Source organism: Cebidichthys violaceus, unplaced genomic scaffold, assembly GCF_023349555.1.
Source record: "Cebidichthys violaceus isolate CVI_PGR_0920_01 unplaced genomic scaffold, fCebVio1.0.p SCAF_6, whole genome shotgun sequence".
Classification (NCBI taxonomy): Eukaryota; Metazoa; Chordata; class Actinopteri; order Perciformes; family Stichaeidae; genus Cebidichthys; species Cebidichthys violaceus.
Window position 1 is genome coordinate 10,915,893 of NW_027176816.1, and position 25,234 is coordinate 10,941,126.

The window sequence follows — 25,234 nt, forward strand, 5'->3', positions numbered from 1 at the left end:
GGCCTAACTGCCTTACAAAAGAAATTAACTTGGATATATGGATTCATACAGCTATTGTTGGTAGTGTTATTTACCCACTGTCAAAACATTTGCACTGACCAGGAAGGGATAGAGAATACCCAACTGTGCAGTTTTAAACAGCTGGTCCTGGACTGCGCGCGCACACACACACACACACACACACACACACACACACACACACACACACTAAAGATTAACATGCAGGAAGTTGAAGTGCTCATGTGACTCCAGGACTGAAAGCAACCATGTGAGTAGAAGCACTTTCCTCACAGCTCAGGATAATACGTTTAAACACTTAAAATGAAGACACCTCTTGTGGTACAAACTTCATTTCGCACGCAGCCTACTAAACACATACACGGAGGGACGATGCAATAAACACTAGTTTTCCTGCTCCGTTCTCCACTGACCTTGGCGGGGCGGCGGGCTCCCAGTAGCGGCAGAACAGGTGCAGTCCGTCGGCGTTGACGATGTGCGGCAGGTCGGCGTAGGGTACTCCCTGCGGGCTCTGCCGCGGAGCAGCTCCCGGCTCGGGCATGGAGGGGTCTGCAAGAGAGACACGGAGCAGCGATAAGAAGACATCGCTGCCGTACAGATAGCAGCTGAAGCCGGCGACGAGCAGGCAGGTGGCGGCGGTCACGGCGTTCATTGCTTATTGTGGTGGCGTGTTTTGCGGCATGCATCAGAGATGAGACGGTTTGTTGGGTTAGGATATGTCGGGAGTAATCCTGAGCAGCACGCGCGCGCACACACAAACACACAAACAAACACACAGCAGTGTTGTCAGAACGTCCGCAACGACCGGCGTTACGTCACGAGACCATATGCTTTGCTTTTCACAGGCCCCCAGTCTCTCCCCCCTCTCTCCCTCCCCCCCTCCCTTTATATTCTCTCTCCCTCTCTCCCTCTCTCTCTCCCTCTCTCCTCTCTCTCTCACACACTCCCTGACCATGATTATAATAATGCACTTAAAAGTGCAGTGTAGTGTTGCCAAATGTTGTAACCAATGCATTACTATACTGTAAGGATATAATTTTTGTATTTATATGACACATTAACATAAGATGATAGATTTAACAAGTGACTGTTATTTAGGGGGATAGGGGATGAATTTAGATGTATTAACATCACTAAATCAATAATTTTAAACTGAAAATTAAAGTGTTTCTACCTTCAGTCCATGAAAAACTGCCCCCCCCCCCCCCCCCACACACACACACACACACACACACACACACACACACATGTGAAGCACACTCCCCCTTCCCCTCTCCCTGTCTGTGGCATTCACACACACACACACACACACACACACACACACACACACGCACACACAAGAGGCTTCCTGGCTACAGGTCCAGCTGGATATACTGGATCCACGTCATGTTAATGTGTGCCACCATTACAATGAAGAGGGCACACCGCCGAAGGTAACAAATAGCCCTGGTGTGAAGCCATTTCCTGAGATGATCGGGTGTCTTTCAGGTTTAGTGACCTGACAACCTGAAGCCAGTGACAATTGTGTAATAAAAACACGAGTGAACTATGTGGCTGCCTGTTGCTGAGCAATATGGAATGATTTCATCCATGCGTCTTGCTTGAAAATGCGGGGTTTTTATCCTCAATAACAGGCAACATTTCTGCTTTTCTGCGTGGGTAAATCATTTCACCTGCATTTGACAGGATCACAACAGGACACACGAGAAGTGTGCATCACGCGTGGAAATAAACGTTCACACCAACATGTAACTATAGGCGTGAGCAGATCATTATTTGTAACTGCTCTCATGACGTGTGCGCAAAACCCCCTCTTTTGTTTTCATCTCTGCTGCAACCATCCAATTCCACATTCATGCACATGGGAAAGACTCTGCAACTACTGGGCAGGGTGGTCAAATCCCCTGCATGCTCCCAGGAAAAGCAAGCGTTTGCCATACAAGTGTCTGTAATAAGCAATATAGCCTTGCAGAGAATCGATTCATCTAGTTTGATATCGATGGCAGTGCGCAAATAGTGGGCTAGTGGAATATACAAATATGGTCTGCGGGTTTTATTTTTAAAAAGATGAGTGTGGAGAGAAGATGCGGCATGTGCGAACATCAGTGCAAAACTAAGAAGTTGCATTGGTTTAAAGCAAAGCGTAAAGGATTATTATAGTGATGCTGGAGATTAAATGCACTGGAGTGTCCATAATAAGGTCAAAACGGAGTCCTGCAGACGCACCGTTAAGTCCCCATGCTGAAATATCACGGTAGTGTTAAAAGAATATCATAGAGATGGAACCAACCTGAGCAGGAGCGTCTGCAGTGAAGTTTCAGCTTCTTCTCGGACTCTCTTCTCTCTCTCCCTCTAGGCTATGTCTCTCTCTCTCTCTCTCTCTCTCTCTCTCTCTCTCTCTCTCGCTCTCTCTCTCTCGCTCCGTCCCTCTCTCTCGGATACTCCGCTCGCGCCACCCGCCAAGAGAAGAATGCAGTCAGCGACGTTTGGGTTGAAACTAAAGAAGTATTGACACACACCCATCTCTCTCTCTCTCTCTCTCTCTCTCTCTCTCACACACGCACACACACACACACACACACACACACACACACACGCGCGCGCGCACACTCACATACACACATTTTCCCCAGAGGCGGAGATACAGCTCTTCCTCTCGCCCTTTCTGTTCTAATTTAAAAAACTGGTTGAGTCCACATGGTTCACATTTTGAAGGTACCAGAGCCACTGATATTCATGTGTTCTGAAGATCTCTCTTTATTTAGTTGATTGTGAAGCTTCCACCTGATGAGAGAAAGGAAAGGTCATTTTTTTCATTGTCTTCCAAAACGACCCATGTGTTCTGATCTGGTCCAACTTGTAGGTATTTGGTGGACATTGTTTGCCATAGATCTCTTTAAAAGAAATTTTAAAGAGAACCCCAATTTCATGATTTTTGAAGCGTAAATGCAATCACCAGAAGTAAAAAGCTAATGTTGAGCTATAAAAAAACTACAACACGGTCATATGACATCATCTCACTACAACTAAGCTAAAGGCAGACGTGTTATGATGTTTATTAGTATAATTTAGCTACTTGTTGTTAGAAACCAATTCACAAAAAAGCCACTGACTTTGAGATGAGAGAACCTAAAGTGCAAAAATGGCAACAAATTTCTGGGTTTTAGGACTCATTCCAAGCCTTAAAGAATAATAAGTGCTCGGCTTTGAAGCAAATTGTACATAGTGGCAAAACAGTGGAATTACAACTTATATGTCCGTCACATGATGCCATTGGGCCCATAGACTTACATTGGAAAAGAGGCATAACTCAGTGGATCTTTTTTTTTTTTTTGAGGTAAATTAACTTCCCAGCACGAAACATCACTAGAAGGAGGCTGGAGAAAGGGCTGGGACTTTGGGTAAAAGTAAATGCTAGTGCGCTTGCTTTATGGGTCCATGAATGTGAAAGATCACTTTTCTGAATTTTATACACGGAAATCAAACATTGTTTTGCTTCATGTACCACTGAGCAACTTTCATAGGAATGAACTGGGCCCACTCTATTACAAACCACTCTTACAATGATTAATACCTTGGTTTTGTGAACTGGAAAAACTACTTGGTTACGTATAGGAAAAATATACACAGCCTACAGAAGGCTGCCTCCACATATAGTATCTAATGTGTGCCAAGGTCGGGTGCAAATTGTTGGCTACAGACACTTGGGTGCTTGTCTCTGCCATGCTATATACACCCTGGTGTAAATAGCCTCAATGGCTATTCTGCCCGGGTGCAAATAGCATGGTTGGCTTCTGACACCTGGGTACTTATAGCATCTTCCATAACGGAACAAGCTTAACATAACATTGGCTTTTTGAGACCATATAAAGTTAGGGAATAAGACGAATATTGCAAGCCAGTCAACATTGATGTAAATACATTTTTTTATGGAGTTTTTTTTTAACAAGTCTGTAAGAACTAAACACAATATTTTTTTGGTGAATAACACTGAATGTACTGCAAACACAATGTCTGTTTGTTCACAAGAAAAGTCCACACTCACTTTTAAGTTGAAGCAAGCTTGTTAGCAAACAGTTGCCTATTAGCACATTCAACAAACACAGAGCGACACTAGCACTCACCTGGGGTTGTGCCTCTGGCCACCTGACAAATGTCCAATATTCACTCTTTTAACTCTGTTTAGCTCTGGTCCATCAGAGCTTCTACGGTCGATTACAGCTGTGAATGAGGCTGATCAGAGCAATGTGCTGAAACAGTAAAGTAGGCTAATGATCCAAAGGCTCTAAAATGCACCTTAGAGTCGAGGGGAATTGCAGAGCTGGTTATAATTCTCTGTGGGTTTGTCATTTGATACACAATATGTTATGTTTATAAACATATTGATTAGTGCAGATTTAAGTTTAATAATTTTTTAATAATTTATTTCTTTGTCTCACTTTTTGGACGATCCATGGCAGATGAGGCAAAGCATTTTAAATAATAGCCATTACTGTAAAATGGATTTGTTTTATTACGACTATATATGATTCAGAGTCTTCGTGTTCCAATAAGCAATGAGTCATTGAACCTGGTTTTAGTTAACAGAGGACTGATGTGGTGGAAATTAATCTCTGCCCACCTCTCTAACTGCTTACAGAAAAAAATGAAGCAAACGCTGAACATGGAAGTTACATTTTAGTTCCCTTATTCATGTGTGACTTTAAACTTCCTGATCAAAACATGGTGAGTTGTATCTGTAAATGTGCAGTTTCATGAGTTTCATAATTTTTTTCAGCTGTCTTGATCCTGAGGGTCAAAACATGATTGTATCTGCTTATACGCTACAATATGACAACATCTGGGGTGGTTATGGGTTTGGTTTCCACTGTCCGTACTGCTATTCTCTGTGCTTGAGCTACTTTACTGAGCATCTGCAACATCTGGCAGAAGAACTTGAAAATGTCTCAGAACAACTCCTTATACAGTATAAACAAACTCACTGAACAAGTCCGTAGATAAACAAGGTGTAGACTGAAGTCTGAGTGTGAAGGAAGCAGCCGGTCCCAGTGAGACAGGAAAGGAGAACACCCTGCATCTATTTTTGAGGCGTCAGTGTCATCAGTCCAATCTTTTCAGAGGTATTTTGAGATTTCCTGTCGCAGCGTCACCAAATCAAAATGTCTTCATTTGGAATATTCAAATCAAAACAGTCTGTGTTTGGAAAGGAAATGAACATTACCATTCAATGAGAAGCTTTTGAATCAGTAAAATAATATTTATTTTCCTTTGTTAGTAGTATAAATAAACTAACCATGCAGGTATTTATTATGTGTTTGTTACTCATTAAAGGCAATCTAATAACTTCCAATTTTTTTAAACAGCATACCAAAATACATTGCAGAAAAATATCAGTCTATATTAATGTGCTTTAAGTGCACATGTGTATGTTTGTGTCATATTTTAATGGCTTTGATCTGTACACTCCTCCAGCAAGGCATATCATTGTATGATTCCGGGTGTGTACTCTACTGTTCTCATTTACATGAATTCTGTTTATTTTGTCTTCATGTATTGTATTTGTGTCTACAGGTTTGAGTGTCTGCGATTGTGACACAGGCAGTCCCAGAAATCCGAAGCTCACAGGATATACTCCTCATACAGACAAGTGTCTGGCACTTCTTCATAATATCCTCCGTCACTGTTCTCAGGACTCACAAATGTGTCGCTGTGATCACCTGTGAAACAGAAGTACAGGAGAGGTCAAAACAGAGAAGAAGCACAACAGCGAGAAGAAGAGAGACACCGAGTGGGACGGTGGAGGGAAGATTTTCAAAACATGTTCCAGATTTTTCTTTTCTCTCTCCAGCGGCATGAAAGTCTCAGTGGCGGTTAATGAGGAGGAACAGAACGGGACTGTAAACGCGCCGCCTCAAACTTTGGCTCAGCAGGCCACAATCTCAGAAATAATGGTTCTGAGTCAAACTATTTTCACACGAACGTCTTCACTTTGCACTGTGTGGATTCTTGCATTCACTCCATTATGTTAAATGTTATATATTGTAGTTGTGATTGGCCTCGGGGGCGAATGTAAGGCTCTACTTGCTTGCTGATATGCTGAAATGCTTCTGTGAAATTAAGTGAGCTGGAGATAAACTATGGGCCAGATGGATTTCCAAACTAACCGCTTGCTTCCCTTATGTAAAACCATGTCCATGTGAAATACATTCATACATTCGGGCTGCATATGCATGTGCACGTATGCAAGTATTCATTCATTTGCACATGCCAGCATGCATGTTACTGTGTGTTCTTGTTTTTTGCACAGCTCTCTTAAACCAACCTCATGCTCATCTTACCATCCACTCGCTTACATCCTCAGTATTTTTGTATCCCTTTGTGTGTGTGCCAGTGACTGTGTGTGTGTGTGCGCCCTAACTCTCCCATGAAGAGCGGTAGCTCCTGTAAACTGTATTTCATGGATCAGTGCCACGTCTTTGTTCTCTGTTAGATTTGTCTTATGGAGGCAGAAACATAAAGTCACGCACCCAACTAAATACTAAAACAGAAGAGGCAGAAACAAAAGCACATGCACAGAACAATATGCAGATATCCAAGCACAGGTGTATAAATGAGATTAAGACAGACACACATACACACACATTGCCCACCCATGTGTTAATGAGATTGAGGGTGTTGCTGGAATCTGCAGTATTTCTGATGCATAGAAGAAAACCAAAATGCTGTTAAGGTATTTGTGTCTAATTGTGTATGAAAAAAAATCATGAGGGATTTGTATCAAAATGCATTAAAACATCAAAATAAAATATAATTTTGTACTTTACTGTAATTCTGTGGTACCATTTCCACCCAACCCCCAACCATCTCACTGTGTGCAATCAATTTGCAGTCCAGGTCACGCTGCAGAGTAAAGATCAATGAACCAATCCAGAATCAACATTTTAATCATTGTCCATTAAGATATTAAGAGCTGAACACATCATTCCCACACTCCAGGCTGCTGCATGAATTTGACTTTTTTCCCAGGTTCTTATCAGTGATGAGCCTGGCTGAATCATTAATACATTAAGCACCTCAAACAATCGAATGATCACGACTGTGAACATAAATATTCTAAGCTGCTCTGATCAATATTTGTATATTACTGTGACAATAAATCAAATGACAATGTATAAAGGCAAAGGGGTCGCTCATACTGACAAACCCACAGAGAATTATCACCTGACTGCACTTCCCATCGTCTCTATAGAGATTTGAAGCATCTTTAAACTCATTGTTTTGGTTTTACTGCCAACATTACTTTGCTGCGGTGGTTGGCAACAGGTGGTGCGCACGCCAGAACTAGATCACCAACAACAATAACATATTGTGATGATAAGCAGATGAAATTATCAACGGCAAAAAAATATTTTTGGAAATATGGCAAATAAATAAATGCATTAACAGCATATTAACTAGCCTAATATTGTGTGACCCATAAGATATGTTGCAGAGTCAACTTAAATCAAACCTAATCTATACAAAAAAAATTGACTGCTGTGCAAATTTTGTTTTTTGTTGGCTCAGCGCCAACAGATACAGTGGAGCAGAATATTTTGTTTTGGAAATTATTACATTTATCTGCTTTCAATAAATTACTTTTGGACTAAAGACTGAGACAGTTACAGAGACCAGGAGCACCGCGGCACTAGTTAGTGTGTGTGCGTGTTTAAGAGAGACAGAGAGAGGGTAAGAGAAGGAGGACTATTGCACGCAAGTTGGTGAATAAAGACACCAGTTTATAACTACTATTGGGTCCCTGAATGCAGCGCAAAACCCAGACACCGACATAAGACACTATGTAACAGTTTTTCGCAAATTCCAGTTGCAAAATTGTCCGGAGGCCAAACTTACTTGCCGACCCCTGCTTTACTGTTTTGCATCAGTTTTACCGCTCTCCTTTCATCAGCAGGCAGCAGTTTTCATTGAAAAAGCTCTAAAAAACCAACTGGACGCTTCCTGTCCAGCACCAAACAGCATTCATTACACCTCTATATGAATGACACCCAATAAGTATAAAGGCAACTGTTTGCTAACACATTCGTCACTGAATAAGATGATATCACGTCAGTACTGTGTGTCCATATTATTACACTGCCCACGGAGAAAAAATTAAATTATTGCAGTTTTAAGAGTGGTTTTAACAATTAAAGTCAACTATGAGTTTCTAGGAGAACAGCAGTAAGAAAAAACGAAATAACTGAGGGTCCTTTCACACCTACCTTGTTTGGTCTGGACTCTCTAACTTTTCAGTTTGTTCCAAACCAAAATTACAAGCAAAAATATCCCTGGTGTGAAGCTATGCAATGTGAAAATAAAAATAAGAGCATCAAATGTACACAATGTAACAAAAAACAAGACCCTTGGTTTAGACCAAGCTCAGACTTTCAGGTGTGAAATGGCCCTAAAATTCTGTCAAATTTAATAAACCTGCCTCATTTACTATTGGATAATGCCTGAAACTTGCACACTTCAGTACTCTATGTTGTGGTGTGTGATGACGTGTCTGTTTGAGGGCATGTGTGTACGCTCACAGTACATCACCTTATCTTGGTTGTGTGTTCTGGCAGACTGACAGTGCAGAACAGCATCATGGACGGTGGAGAAGAGACAGGACTTTGTCACTTTGTCGTTAAAGAAACCTCCAGTCTGCAGGTTGTCCACCACACCAGCTAGAAAGAGAGAGAGAGAGAGAGAGAGAGAGAGAGAGAGAGAGAGAGAGAGAGAGAGAGAGAGAGAGAGAGAAAGAGAGAGAGAGAGAGAGAAAGAGAGAGAGAGAGAGAGAAGGGTGAGTGGTAGTCCCCATGTTATTAAACCTTGTTGTAATTCCTGGCTGTGTAAATATTCTTTGCAGTTTCCTTTTCTAGCCCAAACATTCAAAATTGAACTATTTATTTATTACAGTAAAAACAAAATCATCCCCGCCAGATATCAGTATTTTCTCTTTTAGCTTTCCTTGGGACTCAATATATTCTTCTCATGACCCAATATTGCATATCATACCAGACATAGCAAACCTGGAATAGTGTTTTCTGGAAAACATACCAGCTACTGACTGAACTACTTCCATCACAGAAATGTTACAAAACATTAGCAAAAGGCTAAAACAACATCTTGTGTTGTTGAATGAATTTAAATTGTGTGTGGCTAAGCAAGCTGGAGCGTGAATGTAAAAATACATCACGTGTGAGTTACAATATGTGGGACAAAGGAATCCCAGTGGGATTTTGTTATTTTTCTGACAAACTGTCTACCACAGAAGATCTCAAAGTTTCCTACTGCTTAAGGCAAGTTACTATATATTTAAAATTGTTTTAATGCCACTCGGAATAAAGTTGTACAAACTTTACAACAACCAAGACTGAAGAAATCAATTATCATGTTTTAAGCACTTCCTGTACAAACTACACTTCGCCAGTCATACGGACAGCTGTAAACAGTAGCATAGCCGCTCTGGTGTTGGTCTCCAAGAGATTTTTAACTTTTTCTTTTTCATTAAAAAAAGAAAAATCTATTTAATTATTTTCTAGTGATGTAGAGAGACTTACTCAAGCAGCCAGCGAGGACCACCTCTATACAAATTTCCCCATAGTCCCTCTGGATCTGAAACAGACACAGAAGCACCGAGCAAAGGTCAGACTGGGGATCATTTCATTAGTCCGACAATTCAATTTACAGAAATTGAATGTCAGAGGAGCTAAATGATAACAAAAGTTATAGATGTATGGAGGAAAGTTCTAGTTGTTGCATAAAGAGATGAGAAAGGCAAAGTTACTAGAGTTGGTTAAACAAGAAGAAATGTAGACAGCAAAAATAAAAGGATCAGAATCAACAATTTGTATTAGAATCTTATTCTCCTAGGGCCAGTTTTTTTAAAATCTAATTCTGAGGATTGGTTTCATTAATAGCAATCAACTGTCTGCCAGCATTTTTCTTTAAAAGAGCAGTTTAGATCAAATTCAGATGACAACAATTTAGAAAAATGCTCTAGTAACCTGTTAATGTTGTCGAAATATTAAGATACACAAAATTTAGATTTGTAGAACAACAAACTTGCATATACTAATGCACATATACAAGAGGTAGAATTTCTAATGTGTGCAAGTTACTTTGACTTTATTGAATATGTCCCCTCCTCTCTTTGTACATGTGTATGTACAGGTGTAATATGACCGTCATATACGTACGCTGCGTAGCATCTTGACTCCCACAGTATCCAGGAAGTTGACTGGGCTGAGGTCGAGGATGATGGATCTGGGGAGTGAGGGGTCGGGCTCAGCGTCCATCTCAATGATGGCAATCTCCTTCTGCTCTTCCTTCTCTGGCCCCCCCTCCTGTAAAGGAGGAGGCATGACATTAAAATGTTATGCTTATAAACTGCAATCAAAGGTAATTGCATTACCAGGAATTAAAATGAACGTCACGGTTTAGGGTCAGAACTGTTTGAATATTTATTTTCTTATATTTCTGTTTGACTAACAATAATACTTTTGTATAAAAAGACAGTTGCATTTGAAATGTGTCACGATTTTAACCAAGCTCTGCTGGTGGTCTGTACGTTTTCAAAAATAGAGGAAAAAAACTCCTTTTGCATCATTTACAGTAATGTCTCTGGTCGTCCTCACCATGTCCACTGCGTTCCTCTTGGCAGCTTTCTTGGCATTTTTCTTCTCATGCCGCTTCCTTTTGGCCTCTAGTTTCTTCTTTGCTGACAGGAGTTTGGTAATGTCAATGCCAGACTAAAAGAAACAAAAAGACAACCACAGATGGTAAGAGTGAAGCTCACGTCACATCTTGCTTCCTCCTGAGGAATCCACCGTGACTGCAATGAACCACTACTTCTTCTATTCTTCTGACTCTTTTTTCTCTTAAGCAAAAAACACTATTCCAAATTTAAATTTCACAAGTTCTTTAGAACACATGAGTACTTACTTCAGAGGAATTAAAGGATATATGTATTGAAGTGTATTACAACCAATGTGAACCTACCTACCACAAGAGGATTACATGTCAAATGTTATCATGCTATTAGTAAAATTGGGAGGTAAAGCTCATTACAGGAACACAAACGTTTATCTTTGCTAGTTAAGCCAGTTCAGTCAGTCCAAGTTATCTAATTCCTTAAAAAAAAAACATAAACCAGCAGAGAAGGTCTTGCTTGTCTATACAACTGTATGAGACACAAAGTCTTACTTGCTCAGGAAGCTTGGTTCTTTCAATTGAGGGTGTTTGTATTAAATGAAATATTAAAGTTTGTGTTCTTGCATTCCACAACTAAAGAACACAAGTGAATCAAACTTTTAAGTTAAGTTGTCCTAAAGCATGAAACAAAATTTTTGGCCCCAAATTTTTTAACTTAAATGCTGATAATTAATATTTCTAACAGTTTGAAATCCTAATTTAGACCAAATAATAAAAATTGGCATTTTTACAATGTTGTTAGGCATGGAAACTTGGTCAGTTTATTCTGTATATGTTAAATTGTTAGAGGCATGTAATCCACACTGTGACCCATCCACAAAAATGCAATTACAACGACATATAGCTCTAAGAAAAATACTGTACTGTATGCATAACAGGCCAAGCACCATACAGTCAATAACACAGCTGTATATAGTTTTAGCTGCCAGAGTAAAATCAGTCAAAGTGAATTTAAAGGATAGGTTCACAATTTTTCAAGTCTGTCTTAAAACAATCTTGATGTGACGTAAGATATATTACTTCCACTAGATTTGTCTTACTCCAACAGCTGAAGCCTTATATTAACTGTAATCTTAATAAAAAGAGGGCTATGGATTTTGTCCCCAATCACCTGCATTGAAAACTCTTCATAAGGGTTCTATTAATGGCCAGCGTGAACTGGAGTACAGTAAGTAAAACATGTTTCAGTGTACATTTGGGAAGCTGGGTATTGTTTTTAGACAGACTTGAACAATTGTGAACCTATCGTGTATGACAAGAGAAAACCTGTTTTCATATTGGGATCAGCAAATACCAAGGGCATCACTCAGCATCATCATCATTGTGTTACAGGGCTGCGCTTGCTAACATAGTTAACAGATGGGCACACCTGTGAGTAAATTGAAGTGAAATAAAATAAAATGACGAATGAATAAAATAAGAGGGGTGGGGGTTGAAATGATGCCTGTCAAACATACACATTATTCATAGAAAAATACATTTAACGCATGCAGTACACACTGTTCCTATCAGACTATTGTTTACATGCAAATCATTCAAGAATTGAAATGTAGAAGGACCTCTGGAGCTTTCCAGTCGTTGAATTAAGTCACTTAGATCATTGGGTAAGTGATTTATCAGTGGCTGCCATACATTTATGAAGCTGTCCTCATTTCCTTTTATTTTGGCATTAAGTCTTTCCATGTGTAGTACTCTGAATATTTCTTTATACCATTGTGTTACTGATGGGAGTTTTTCTTGAATCCAATTAAATATTATGCCTCTTCTTGCGAGAAAAATAAATTTAGATCTTTGAGAGTCTAAGCCTTCTGCTTTGGACAGCAGTATTTTTGTGATTTTAATCCCATGAATACAATGTCTCCCTGGCAATTGCAAAGTGGATCAGAATTCGATAACAGCCATTTGTGCCTTCCTACTTCTCCAAAACAAAATTGATAGCTATCATCTCAAAAACATAGCCTAGGAGTTTGTAGGATATTTCAACTCGCCAAGATAATAGGATAGGAACGATAACTCATGCAAAAACAATGTATGAGTAACTTCTAAAAACCTTCCGTGCTGCATGACATTACTGGTTCGTGCAATTAGAGCATTAGTCTCCCCTGACACAAGTGCAACCCATCAGCTTAATCGCTACCGGGGAGGACAAGCATTAAGTGATACCATATTTCCCCAGCAACTTTCACTATTTCTTGGAAAGTAATCCCCAAATTTGAGTTGTCCGCACGCCACAGTGACTGGTCGAGTAAAAGCTCTTATCATCCAGATGGAAAATTACCATAATTCATCTGGTGGCTCACCTTGTAAACAGACTGCCCGTCAACAACAGCTCTATGAAAGATTATTTGTGCATCAAAGATAAGCAAGAAAAGAGCGACCCTGTGGCTTTGACATGCTGACATTTTAATGAATGAGCTGCTCCATTATCTCCCTCCCTTATTCAAGCTCTGCCTCTCACCCTCCCTCCATCTTTTGTCATCTTTTTTCTACCTTCCCTCAATCCGTCTTCCTATTTCCCCCAAAGAGACGTGACAGAGGAGGAGGAGGAAGAAAGGGGTGAGGAAGGAGAGGGGGGGGGGGGGGGGGGGGTGTTCAAACAAAAGTTTATCGGTAGAAAGGAGAGGAGAAATGGTGGGATGACATTTCGAACAATATCTGTCACGGTCGTGATGTGTGAATTGGTGAAATGGCGGGTCAGTTATTAGTGTGTCAGAAATAATGTTTGCAAGAGAGGAGTTAATTGCACGGAAATTGTGACAAAAAGGATTGTTGCTGGAGGTGGTTGTTTCTTTTTCTCTTTATGTGTGTGTGTGTGTAGCTGTGGTGTGTTTATCTGTATGTTCATATAAATTGAGTTTGTATGTCTGATACTGTTTCTTGGGGGGTCCACATTAATATATCAATGCATTAATATTCTTGTGTTTGTGTTCTGGTGTGGGCACTAGTTTGTGAGGACTAATTTTACTTTTAGACCTTTAGTGTGAGGACATTTCATCAGTCTGCACTTCTTTAAAGAGCTGTTAAGGATTAAGACCTGGTTTTACGGGCCGGTTAAGGTTAAAGGTAGGTTAAGGGTGTGTGTGTGTGTCCTCACCTTCTCTCCGAGTGCTTCTTGGTACATCTCAGCATTGGCGAAGTAAAGGGTAGCAGATGAACGGAAGATCAGAATCCCTGGCACCTGCTTCAGCTGAAACCAATCACTCAGTTAGTGAGTTCATCAATTAAACAGGCTTTGAGCTAAATGCTAACGTCAGCATGCTGGCATGGTCACAATGTCAGTGCTAACATACTGATGTTTAGCAGGTATTAGGTTTAATATATTCGCCATCTTAGTGTAGTTTTAGGCTACTGACATAAGTCACATTTGCATTATTCCATTCATCTCTAGACCAGTACTCACCCTGAACCCTGATTTCAAGTTATTTAAATTGAACGTGCCATACCAGATCGTAGTCCTCCAGTGGCCTGTAAATGTCGGTGTCTGGGACCTGCCCTAATATGGAGTATTTAGGTCTGGAATACACACAAAACAAAGAACAATTTGTCATACTTTGTGTTTGGATATGGTCTGCAAGAGAAGGACTGAATTCATTGTTTGGTGTGGTGATTGATGGTTTAATTTTAACACTGTGTGTGTTTATTAGTGTATAATTGGGCTTGTGTGTGGCAATGTATTCCTACAGCTGTGTCCTGAAGATGACAGTGAGCATGGAGAAACCGATGGCAGCAGCCAGTCCCAGGTCAGGGTTTAATAGCAAGGTGAGGAAAAAGGTGACCAACCAGATCACCTGGAAATAGAGAAAGAGAGTGATGATGATTGACGGGTGGTAAAGCAAGACATTAATTTAATGGTCTAGCGACCATTAAATGAAGCAGGGGCAAAAGTGTTGGACGAAAATAAAATGCAACTTTGCTATAGTTAGATGCTGGAAATGTGAAGTTTGACTTGATTGTGGCACTACAGGGAAGGCCCTTACTTAAATCCTCGAAGTGGCCTAATCAGTTTAAGCATATGAGTCAGCCTCAGGTTTATTTCATCAGCTATATGGACTTATACTGAATGGGAAAACATCCCATTTTTTCAACTTCTGAGTGTTCACGCATTATTTCCATGGGTTTGAAGATGTCTATCCCTGTTGCTAGCTTTGTTCTCAGGCTAGCCTAAATTTGCAATTTTGATCGTGTTACATTTCTGCACAAGTGAAACATGACAAACCAAACAAACACTGTATAGCGCCTTTTTAATTAGTTTCTGTTAACATTCAACATGTAGAGTTTAGCATGTTAGCAGTAGCATGTTAACATAGCAATAGCCTGTTGACTTAGCAAGGTAACTTTGCAGGTCAGAATGATATTTTACCTTAATGTCAAAGTACAGCAAAGGCTGATAGTAATTTGGTCATTTTAATCTGTCGTGCTTATTTATTTTTTAATTTACTGTGTCACTTTGTGTCACTGTGTCACTTTGCTTTTCAGTCATTAAATTCAAATTTCAGTTCAAAATTGAACCAGCAGCTTTAGTATAGTGAGTCATGTAAGTGTTAACATGCTAATGCTAAGCATGCAAAGTTTAGCTTTTTAGCAGTTTACATGCACAAAGTTAGGCCAGAGTAGAGTCACATCACATGCTAGTGTAACATGCTAATATTTAGCTATCATGCTATCATTATCGAGTCCCAATACAACTGGCTGTGAGCAATAATCTCTGAGAATAGGTGAGGCTGACAGGAAATGTTTCAGTTTTTTTTAATCAGTTTTAGGAGTTTCTTGTGCTGGAGAAGTTTTCATGACAAATTCACTGTTTATCTGTTTATCTTTACGTCACAAATAGCTTGTGAACATCTGGGATTTAAAATAATATTTAATCTGTATAGAAAAATATATGGATATGTTAGTGCAGTACATCCTGTTTCCAAATCATTAACCATTTCCTTACCTATAGTTTTTAGTACACTCACCATGTCTATTTTGTTGCTCCTCCACAGTGCAGGGATATCCATGAATTGCTTCATCATTCCATGGAGATTGACAAAAATGATGGCGGCCAGCACTGCCTGCAAAGTGAATCAAGTTTAATATAATTTATATGGAGAGCTCCAGTTTTGAGGCCTACAACATGAAGATGAGTTAGTTTGTTTGAGATAAACCTGTCATGCAGGATGTGGAAGTGTTATGTGCGCTAGTTAAATAGGCTGCAAACAAATGACTAAGAGTGGTCAGACCTGAATGGCAGTGTTTACAGTCACAATATTCATATAATTACTTTGCTTTACAGCCTCTGATTTAATCATTACTTTCAATGTTTTTATAATTTGTTTTAAAAAAAAAGTAGCCAAACGCTTTAGTACGAAGCTGAAGTAGTATCTGTTGGTGGCCTTACAGCAACACAATCTCAGCTGTTGTCTATATTTTGGGGAGGGTGGTTCACAATTTAGCAAAAACATTCACTCTGAGACTTGGACACATGTGTATGCTCATGCTTGTGCACAGATGTGAAGGCATTCAAACACCCACCCACACACACACACACACACAGTACCTTCGGCAAATCTTCAAAGAGAGTTCCAATCCAGAGCGTGATGAAAAGGATAACTATTGCTGATAAAGCACCAGCAACCTGCAGTGAAGAGAGAGAGAGAAGATAGAGGCATGATGAATGGAAATCAGGAGAGAGAGAGATCAGAGGAAGAGAGTAAAAGAAAAAGAAGAGGAAAAGATGAATGATGAAGTGATTATTAAAGAGAATTGGTACATGATTATGAGAGGAGTCAAGGCACCGTCAGTTAAAGCCTCTCCTCTCCTCTCCTCTCCTCTCCTCTCCTCTCCTCTGTAATGGGTCTTAGCTGACTGATGGTGTTGTCAAACTAAATCGGTTTAGCCTCTCAACCAATCTGTGTTTGTGTAGGTGGACTTCAATGATGTGAGCGAAAATCGATTGCCTAAGTGTTTTTTAATGATGCCATTTCAGAGTGACATTAATTATGACCGTTTTTTCCACATCGTTTAACCTTTGAGATGGCCTAGTTTAGTCGCCATGGACAGAGTGAAGCGTTGGGAGGAAAATACTGATCTGAATAATGATCTCATGAAACGGCCTGGTTAAGTTAAAACAAAGCATGAAAACCAATAAGCATTTATCTAGATGTTGCTGAAATGGTGTTCAGCTATTTGGAATAAATACAAGAAAAGCAACAAATATACTAGGTAGTGGGCTAATAGAAGGCTACATTACGTTGATCATAAAAGCAGCATAACAGATGCATTACATTTTGCTTTCATGACAGGTGTGTTGATAATGAATTAGTTTTTTAGGGAAAGTACTGCAAGTCTGTTACAGTACCACATAAGATACAAAATCAGTATTAACATTCATACAGTAGATATTTTAAGGTCTAATATGAGGAGCTAAAATTCATTGGAATGAAACATCTTTTTAAAAGAAGTGGTGGGCTTTTAAAAATTGCCTTCATGTTTCTTTACTTCCTTGTTAGTTCTGCAGGGATTTATATAACAGAAACAAGCTCTATCTAAAAAGACATAATGATCTCCAGCAATCGTCCTGGTTATCATTGGGACAGCTGGGTCGTGCGGATCGCCCTGTAATCATAATGTTTGGCGGCTTTTCCATCCCCAGCTCCTGTTGTCCGCATGTTGAAGTGTCTTTGAGACAGACACTGAACCCCGAGTTGGTTTCGCTGGGCAGGTCAGCACCTTGCATGACAGCTCCGTCACGATTGGTGAATGAATGTGTGGGTGAGCTAAAAAAATACATCACATTTTCTCTATTATCTCAAGTGGTTTAGCCAAGTAGATTGTTTTGGTGTTTTTTTCTGTATTGATACTAGCCCTGTGAAGCCTGACACATCATATAATATTCAGAAAATTCAGATTTTTTTGATATTGAAGTGTTTATTGGACCTTTAGTCAAAAAAATAAATAAAAAAAAAAATAATTTACATATATGATATTTTTTTTGTATCACATTTGATACATCAGGCATATTTGTCAATTTATTGATCACAACAATGTTTATTTTAGAAACAATAACTAATGATGTGCATTGCTTTTGGAACATTTGGAACATTTCAGTTGGTTTGGTTCTTATTTTTTCCAAAACAGGAACCTTTTTACAACCTGTTTGTTTCGCCTCGTGGCAGGCAAAGCACAGTTTCTGTCCTTGTTCAGGCAAACATGGACTTTACATTTCCCACAGTAGACATGGGATAAGTGATTGCCTGTGCAGTGCTTGCATCTGATTGTTTACTCTGAATTTCTTTTTTTAAATGAATGAATTAATTAATTAGCAATATATCAAAAGATTATGATAGACAAGAATTTTTTTTATATATAAAAAACATAAATTTCCACTCAATATATCTTACTACCTTTAATTAGTTTAATTAAATGACCAAAACAGTGTATTTGGCATTGTGATATGGCATAATCCAGAGTGTACAATGAAATACAATACAAGGATTCACAGGTGAATTATTACTTTATAAACCTGCTGTATCATATTTGATACCTATGTTTTCAACACGATTTTACTATAAAATAAGGAACGAAATATGAAGTAATTATAATTTGCTTCAATACAGTAAATATTCATATTGAAATATTAGTGACACAATAAATGTTATTCTTACCGTAACTGTTTCAAAATTAGCAAAGATTCCCCTGCCGAAAACGAAAAAGTCACTTCGTGACGGCTGCCATTTTGGAAATGGAATTTAAATGCCTGCTACTGCCTGCAGTGCATGGAAACTCCACCAGATGGTAGCAGACATGTATAGGATTGTACACAACAGATTTTTCAGGAAAGTATTGCTCATGTTAATTACGTAGATGTCTCTGAAACTCACGTAGCAAATATGATACAAATGGCGCTACAGGGCTAGGAGGGGTAAGTGTGAAAATGTTTGTGAAATGACCCTTTAGAATCCAACTATCCCCTTCATTTTGTAAAATGTAGTAGTCTCAAACTAAACCTTCTTTGCTCACTGATTTCTAAAATCATACTAAATGCTCTCTGCACAGAGATAAAGGCACCCAAACGATGTATCACTCAAAGCCAGTTCAGCAGGATAATGTCCACTCATACCAACCTGAGTCTTCCCGCCTGTGCTCTCCTGAACCATGGTGCGAGACATGGAGCAGCTGATGGCGAAACACTGGAAGATTCCTCCGATGGAGTTACTCAGACCCAGTGCGATCAGTTCCTGAAACAAGGAAACTCAGACTATTATATATATATATATATATATATATATATATATATATATATATATATATATATATATATATATATCAACTTTAAAAGAGACAGTTCATCCTGGATTCCCTCCATCACCTCCCCACCTGGTTGCTGTCCACCTTGTATCCATATTTTAGGGCAAAGATTCGTCCCAGCGAGATGGCGATGCCGTAGCCAACCACAGCCAGAGCAAAGGCATCCCCGATCACCTGACCAAACAGAGAGGCAGTTGGGAGAACGGGTGGCTGGAGGCTGGAAGTCATGGACAGAGTGGAATACATCGCCCATTACGAACACTTTCACTTTTCACATGTGTAAACGCACATTCCTGTATGTTTGGTGTGTCTGTGTTTCTCACCCTGAGGGAATCAGTCCCACCACATCCACTCCATATGTCTCATTCAAGTTAACTTGCCAGGAGATGACTGTAGCAATTACAATCTGGGGAAACAGATAATAAGAGATGTATTATTGGGTTTAAGTGTTATGGTGTGTGTGTGTGTGTGTGTGTGTGTGTATTTTTGTAAGGATTAATCTTCCATAGAGTATATTACAAGCGCATATACCACTCACACCAAGCAGCTCCACGGGTATAGGAACAGGTAGTTTTTTACTCAAGTATGAGTTGAGCTCCTTCACGAGGATGAGGCCGATTATAGCGATGATACTGACCACAAGAGTACCAATGTTTGTCTTTGGAAGGAGATAGCATATCTCCAACACAGTCTGCAATGAAAGAAATAATATTATTGAATGCTTATAGGAGGAAGCATGAGAGAAAGAATTAGTACAACATTTTATTCAAGAATAGACAATGCTCAGGTTAGATTCTTGTCCATCATGGAGAAGACTGTCAGCGGGCTGAAGCAAATGTCTCAGTTATGGCTGTTATGTTGCGGAGATAAAGCATGCTTACATGAGGGATACAGATATATATTATATATTTTGTAGCACACTATGCTTGATGAAGTCTAATTCTCTGACTTGAAGAAATCACTCAGGACCAAAATTGTCCAAAATTCAATTATGCTTTTGAAATAACAATTACTTTCAGCATTATCCTTTGAAATATATATTTAAAAAAACATGAAGAAACCAGCAGGTGTTGACGACAGTGTTTTTCCTCACATATATCAATGACAAGGGTCCACTGTGTCTCACAGGGCTGATGCCAAAGGTGTATTTGAGCTGAGACACGATGACGTGGATGGCAGCGCCTGTGGTGTAACCTCGGACCAGCGGCTCAGACAGGTAGGTCACAACAAAACCAAACTGGACTAGACCGAGCAGAATCTGCATACATATTGAAAAATACATGGAGCTTCACATTAACAAGAGGGGAGAACAAACAGGGACACAGCAGCCATGCTGTCATAGCTAATAGTATCCAGGTTAGCAGAAAAAACTATTTACTCTTGTTCATGAAATTAAAATGTATGGAATTACAAACTGGTTTACTCACAGATGATAGCCAGCGTGTAGCTTTACAGATACACAAAGAAATGCAGCTGCCTAAGCCATCATCACTAATTAATTACAATTTTACCTTTCAGCCTGGACAGGGGAGGAGCCAAGAGTTTCCTAGCTGAAGTACATAAAGGCTCACATGGAATTACGAGGTGAATCCCTTTCATGCTTTTAAAGAAATGCATCCTATTAAAGGCTTAAACCTTTTGTTGACATGAACTGGCTGTCTTCAAAGAGCGATGCAAGCTTTGAGTATTTGTAGCGTATTTTATTTCATTCATTGGTGTATTTCTTGCTTGCAGCATGTGCCTATTGATAGTGATGATAGTAACTCTAATTCACCTGAAATAATCCAGTCAAGAAGGTGACAGCTGCAGCCACTCTGACCCTCTCTGCATCCCGGAGGATGATGTCAACCACACTGGCGTTGGTCACATTGTCCCATGTCATAAAGTCGGAGTCTGGTGCTAATCGCTCTGTCACCCCTCCTATCATCACACTCAACACGGCAAATGTTCCTAAAAAAGGGAGACAGAGACATCAACACATATTTTTGTTAGACATTAACCATCATATCGGATATTCTGAGAGACATCTTTCTCAACGCCACCTTGGTAGCAAAGCCCAAAGTGGCAACATTTGTAACGATTTGGGTTATTTTACTCTTCACTATTTCACTGTTTTGACATCTGCTGGCAGGTAATGTATTTACACCTACCAAGCAAAAATTAGCAATTAAAAAAGGCAGTAGTAAAGTTGGATGAGCTTTTTCGGGAGGTTTCTGGTTCCAGAAGTAAACATCCCATTCATTTTCCTTTAGAAAATGTTGCATTACTCACAGTTGGAGTAATGCAACATAGATGGAGAATATTTGCTTCTTCCATAAAAACCGAAAGGTAAAAGCCTGTGTACATACAAACTTTGGGTAGGAAGTTAATGACTCCCAAGGTACATTTCAACAAAGACACATCCAATAAGGAAGTTTTAAAATGTTGTTACATGCGCCGGTAACAGTGTGTGGAAGACAAAGATTGCGATGTTGAGAAAATGGAAAATGCATCAGCAGCTTAATTCTGTTTACTTTTGTGAAAATGTATGAATTTGAAGAAGATGAACATAAGTTTGGTGCTGTTTTGTTCACAAATTCAACGTCAAATTATTTAGAATTTGCTGCCGCTCTAATCCAGGCCTTTAATTGACTTCTTCTCCATGGCATTGGAGCAGATTAGCTGAGATGTTTTTTAATTTTCAAACTATATTTACCCCCGATTTACTCATGAACATTAACAATTATAGCTAAATACCCAAAGTGATGAGAACTGTTTTTCAGGTGCTTTAAACACAAACATGTCATACGTTTTCTCATGATTTATGGTCAATCAATCAATTGAAGGGCTTCAGCTAAAAAGATCATAGACTGTATGTCTTAAAACCTGAACCTGGTCGATTAGAGACAATACAAAAATAGTAATCCTACTATATTGCTTGTTCTTCATTTTCAGACTATCCACACAACTTTATGGTGGATTAATCCTCCCCTTGTCAAAATGACTGGTGTGCAGACACAGCAAGTGTTGAAGTACAAACCGATTGAGATGTGCTTGGAAGTGCCAAAGATGAAGTAGAGGAGGACTGGATAGAAGGAGGAATAAAGTCCAAAGACTGCAGGAACAGAGGCTAGCAGGGCATAGGCCATACCTGTAGTGATAGCAGAGGATATGACTTCCAACAATATAGTAATAATTAGAAAATAGCTAAAAACAAGGAAGATTTTGAATAATGCAAAACCTGCAGATTACCATTTAAAAAAAACAAATTATAACAACATATCTTCCTTTATATATCTTCTACTTTTAAAGTTACGTGAAAAAACATTGTGAACATTATATTTAAAATATTTTAACATGAAACAAAACAAACAATTTAATAGCAATGTCTCCTCTATTTAAATAGTGCCTCCCTTTTTAAAGTCTGTGTGTTAACGTTATTACCTTATCTTAAAAAATCCAAATCATATCCATAATATGAACTACTCTCAGGGAGCGCAGAACAAAGTTTTGTTGAGCAGACATATGCTCACAGAGATGAAGGATGTCAGTTCAATGGAAAAGAGACACCAAACTGGTTTGTAATTAAAGATTTAGAAAGTCACTTGTGCTGATATAACATCTTAGCTCTGATAGTGGTCAGTTAAAACCTTTTTGATATTGGCGTGAGAAAAAACAATCATCAATCATCCATTCAATTGTCGATATATGATCTGGTGGCCTATCGGCACAGTCTACACTGAACTGATCTTCTCAACCTCCATCCTCACCCTGCGGAAGCTGCATGATCCCCACACTGATTCCAGAAATCAGGTCACCCAGGGCGTTTTCTCTGATGGAGTAACGAGGCAGCCATGACACAACAGGAACGCTACCCAGCAGGCAGCTCTTCAACCTGGGACCAGAACACCTGAGTTTGTGTATCAGAGAGACAGACAAGAGAAAAAGGTCCTGTCATGTGATCATTAGGGGACTCACTAAACAGTATTCTTACATTTGGATAGATATGACTTGCTGATTTTTTTTTTCTAAGTCTCAGACTTAGATGTGATATTGACCCTGTTTATGTAGCTCTGTTTTATCTCTCTATATATTTCTTATAAAGGTACTTTGACCAAACGTTTTGACATGCACACCCCTGTACGGCTGTTCTAAGAAGATAATAAGTAGATAAAGCAGGAGTTATTGTCTTATGACATACTGAGCGGAAATTGTTCTTTTAATTTAGTGTAATCATGGGCCAGATGTTCTAACTTGAACTAAAATATTCAAGTAGACCACAGTAAGTTTATTGAAGAACTCTGGAGTATGACAACTAATTTATTCAGAGAGTAATTGCTATATGCTTTGTGCCTGAATAAACAAGACAGGAAATGTCTGATTATGTAGAGAAAAGTTAGTTAGATGCACTGTAGATCAGATGTGGGGAACTTTACCTCATTGACTTTTTGATCTTCTCAGACAAAGATGGCTTTGAGTCAGACTTTTTTGCCATCTCATCCACTGTTTCTTCGTCCAGGATCTCCCTGTGCATGCTGTAGCCCATTCGTCTCCTCTCGGCCATGGCTTCAACTTGCTGCAACATAAACAAAAAGCTAACTTCTCTTCTTGCAAATGTATTTGAAAATCTATTCCTTGTATTTTTCAAACATTATTGCCCAAATGCTATCGTTGTATTTTCAACAGTGTTTCCATTTTTAAAAAGACCTAGAAATATCTCTTAAAAAAGTACAACATATTACTACATCCATGAGATCTTATTCTAATTATTGTTTTCGCACACAAACAGCTGTAAAAAAACAACAACCATGATACCTCTGGGACTAAACTGAAACATTTGATAATAATTACCTTGTGTTCCGGCCGTAAAATCTTTTATTATATTGAAAAGATGTCTATATTACAAAAAGCCCAGAACCTTCTGAAGCCCTGAGATGAACCATGCAAGTTCAGTGTAGGTTTACAGAGGAGTGATATACTGTTGAGTGTTCTATGCTGATGTCTTTTATCCGTTTTTCCAGAGAGATCCAAGTCCAAGTCTATTGCTGGTCAAGGTTGTAATGAAAATCTTCCACCTAAATCTTCCTTCAGTCATAAGATGGCACATCCCTCTTCATGAAGAATTAATCCTCTCTGTGTGAAGTAGTCCCCGGGCCTCAAATTGAATCTGGTATAGAGTTTTTGTCTTCTCTCTCCCTCAGTTGTCTGGGGATGAGACAGTCATGTTGTGGCTCCTCTGCTGTTCCTTGAGACCTTGAAGGGAAAACTAGATATTTGATATTGTTGTCGCGGGAGAGGGCAAAGTTCTATTGTGCAGCTGTACTGTTGGGGTGGTAACAAAACTGGCAGAAATTAGAGATGACCCGTATGTTTGAACATTTACAGTGAGGTCACTGTTTTTGTAATGATTGTCATAGATTTTTAATGTATTGTGTCAACCACCTGTTGTCCTTCAAGACATTTGTTAAAATTTAATAAAGAACATATTCAAAATATGAATTGACCTTACAGGAATACAGCATGCTATAAATACATACAGGAAACTAAACAAATGAGAGGTCAGATGAATGCAGACAAAAGTGTATAAAATACAATGGTATACTCACTTTAAATCAGACAGTCTTCGACATGTCTGTGTTTTATGTCTTATCTGTGCAATTTATGTTTTATCTGAGTGTGATTAGATTAGTCAGCCATTTCAGCTCAGTCATGGTTGTTCCTGTTAAATCATGATCACACCAGAGTGAATGGGAGGACCTGCTTAATCATTAGACAAACAGATACCAGTTAACTAGGCGGGACAAACAATATGTTTTTGTAAAGACAAATGTGTTTTATAGGTCGATCAGCAGGCATTTATGTTTTCATTGCTTAGTCACACTCTGCAGGGGATATTTCCTGGCCACAGTTACTTTTTGTGGACACGAGCCATGGTTAATGTGAAACCCTGAAGTTGAATCCTCTTTAGTTAAGTTTCTTTTCATTTGGCTCCTACCACCCTCTTGTCAGATGTCAGAGTTTGAGACAACATGAGGCCGTCCACAAGCAGCGATCCAGATGGCAAAGAAAGCAGCTTCACTATGTCAACAGGAAGAATGCTCCCTATAAACAAGTGTGCAGAACAGTTATCATATAGTCTGATTGACTGTCTCTTTTTTCCTGTTATCTATTTTTTTTTTTTTTGTACATTTTCTTAGCACCTATTAGC

At 39.1% G+C, this 25,234-nt stretch overlaps 2 protein-coding genes across 3 annotated transcripts in view; both read right to left on the reverse strand.

The window, feature by feature from the left end:
* mgll (monoglyceride lipase) overlaps positions 1-2,464 on the reverse strand; it is a 39,490-nt gene extending 37,026 nt beyond the window's left edge. Inside the window, exons 1-2 of one of the 2 annotated variants that reach the window (XM_068732635.1) lie at positions 2,309-2,464; positions 432-567 (exon numbers count right to left, since the gene is read on the reverse strand). In XM_068732635.1, coding sequence (XP_068588736.1) covers positions 432-559 — 128 coding nt within the window. In that variant the 5' untranslated portion in view covers positions 560-567; positions 2,309-2,464. Of the gene's footprint in view, positions 1-431; positions 844-2,308 lie in introns of those variants that run through there. The other variant, XM_068732634.1, reaches the window with a different exon arrangement.
* Positions 2,465-4,682: 2,218 nt separating this feature from the next.
* Positions 4,683-24,652, reverse strand: slc26a6 (solute carrier family 26 member 6). The gene is made up of 21 exons (XM_068732778.1): positions 24,633-24,652; positions 23,878-24,279; positions 23,463-23,602; positions 22,797-22,936; positions 22,067-22,177; positions 20,822-20,997; positions 20,141-20,305; positions 19,586-19,738; positions 19,371-19,453; positions 19,117-19,264; positions 18,864-18,977; positions 16,298-16,375; positions 15,717-15,812; positions 14,440-14,546; positions 14,202-14,271; positions 13,853-13,945; positions 10,683-10,796; positions 10,245-10,391; positions 9,606-9,660; positions 8,602-8,729; positions 4,683-5,735 (listed from the first exon to the last, which is right to left on the reverse strand). The coding sequence occupies exons 3-21, from the start codon at positions 23,588-23,590 to the stop codon at positions 5,712-5,714; spliced, it is 2,130 nt and encodes a 709-aa protein (XP_068588879.1). The 5' UTR covers positions 23,591-23,602; positions 23,878-24,279; positions 24,633-24,652; the 3' UTR covers positions 4,683-5,711.
* Positions 24,653-25,234: the final 582 nt, after the last annotated feature.

Excerpts from the sequence above, each read along its gene's own strand:
- slc26a6 (XM_068732778.1), bottom strand. The coding sequence starts at position 23,590 with ATGGCCGAGAGGAGACGAATGGGCTACAGCATGCACAGGGAGATCCTG. Across the intron at positions 19,739-20,140 it reads GACCCTTGTCATTGATATAT|ACTGTGTTGGAGATATGCTA; the intron begins GTGAGGAAAAAC and ends CTTTCATTGCAG. Across the intron at positions 19,265-19,370 it reads GTGGGACTGATTCCCTCAGG|CCTCCAGCCACCCGTTCTCC; the intron begins GTGAGAAACACA and ends CATGACTTCCAG.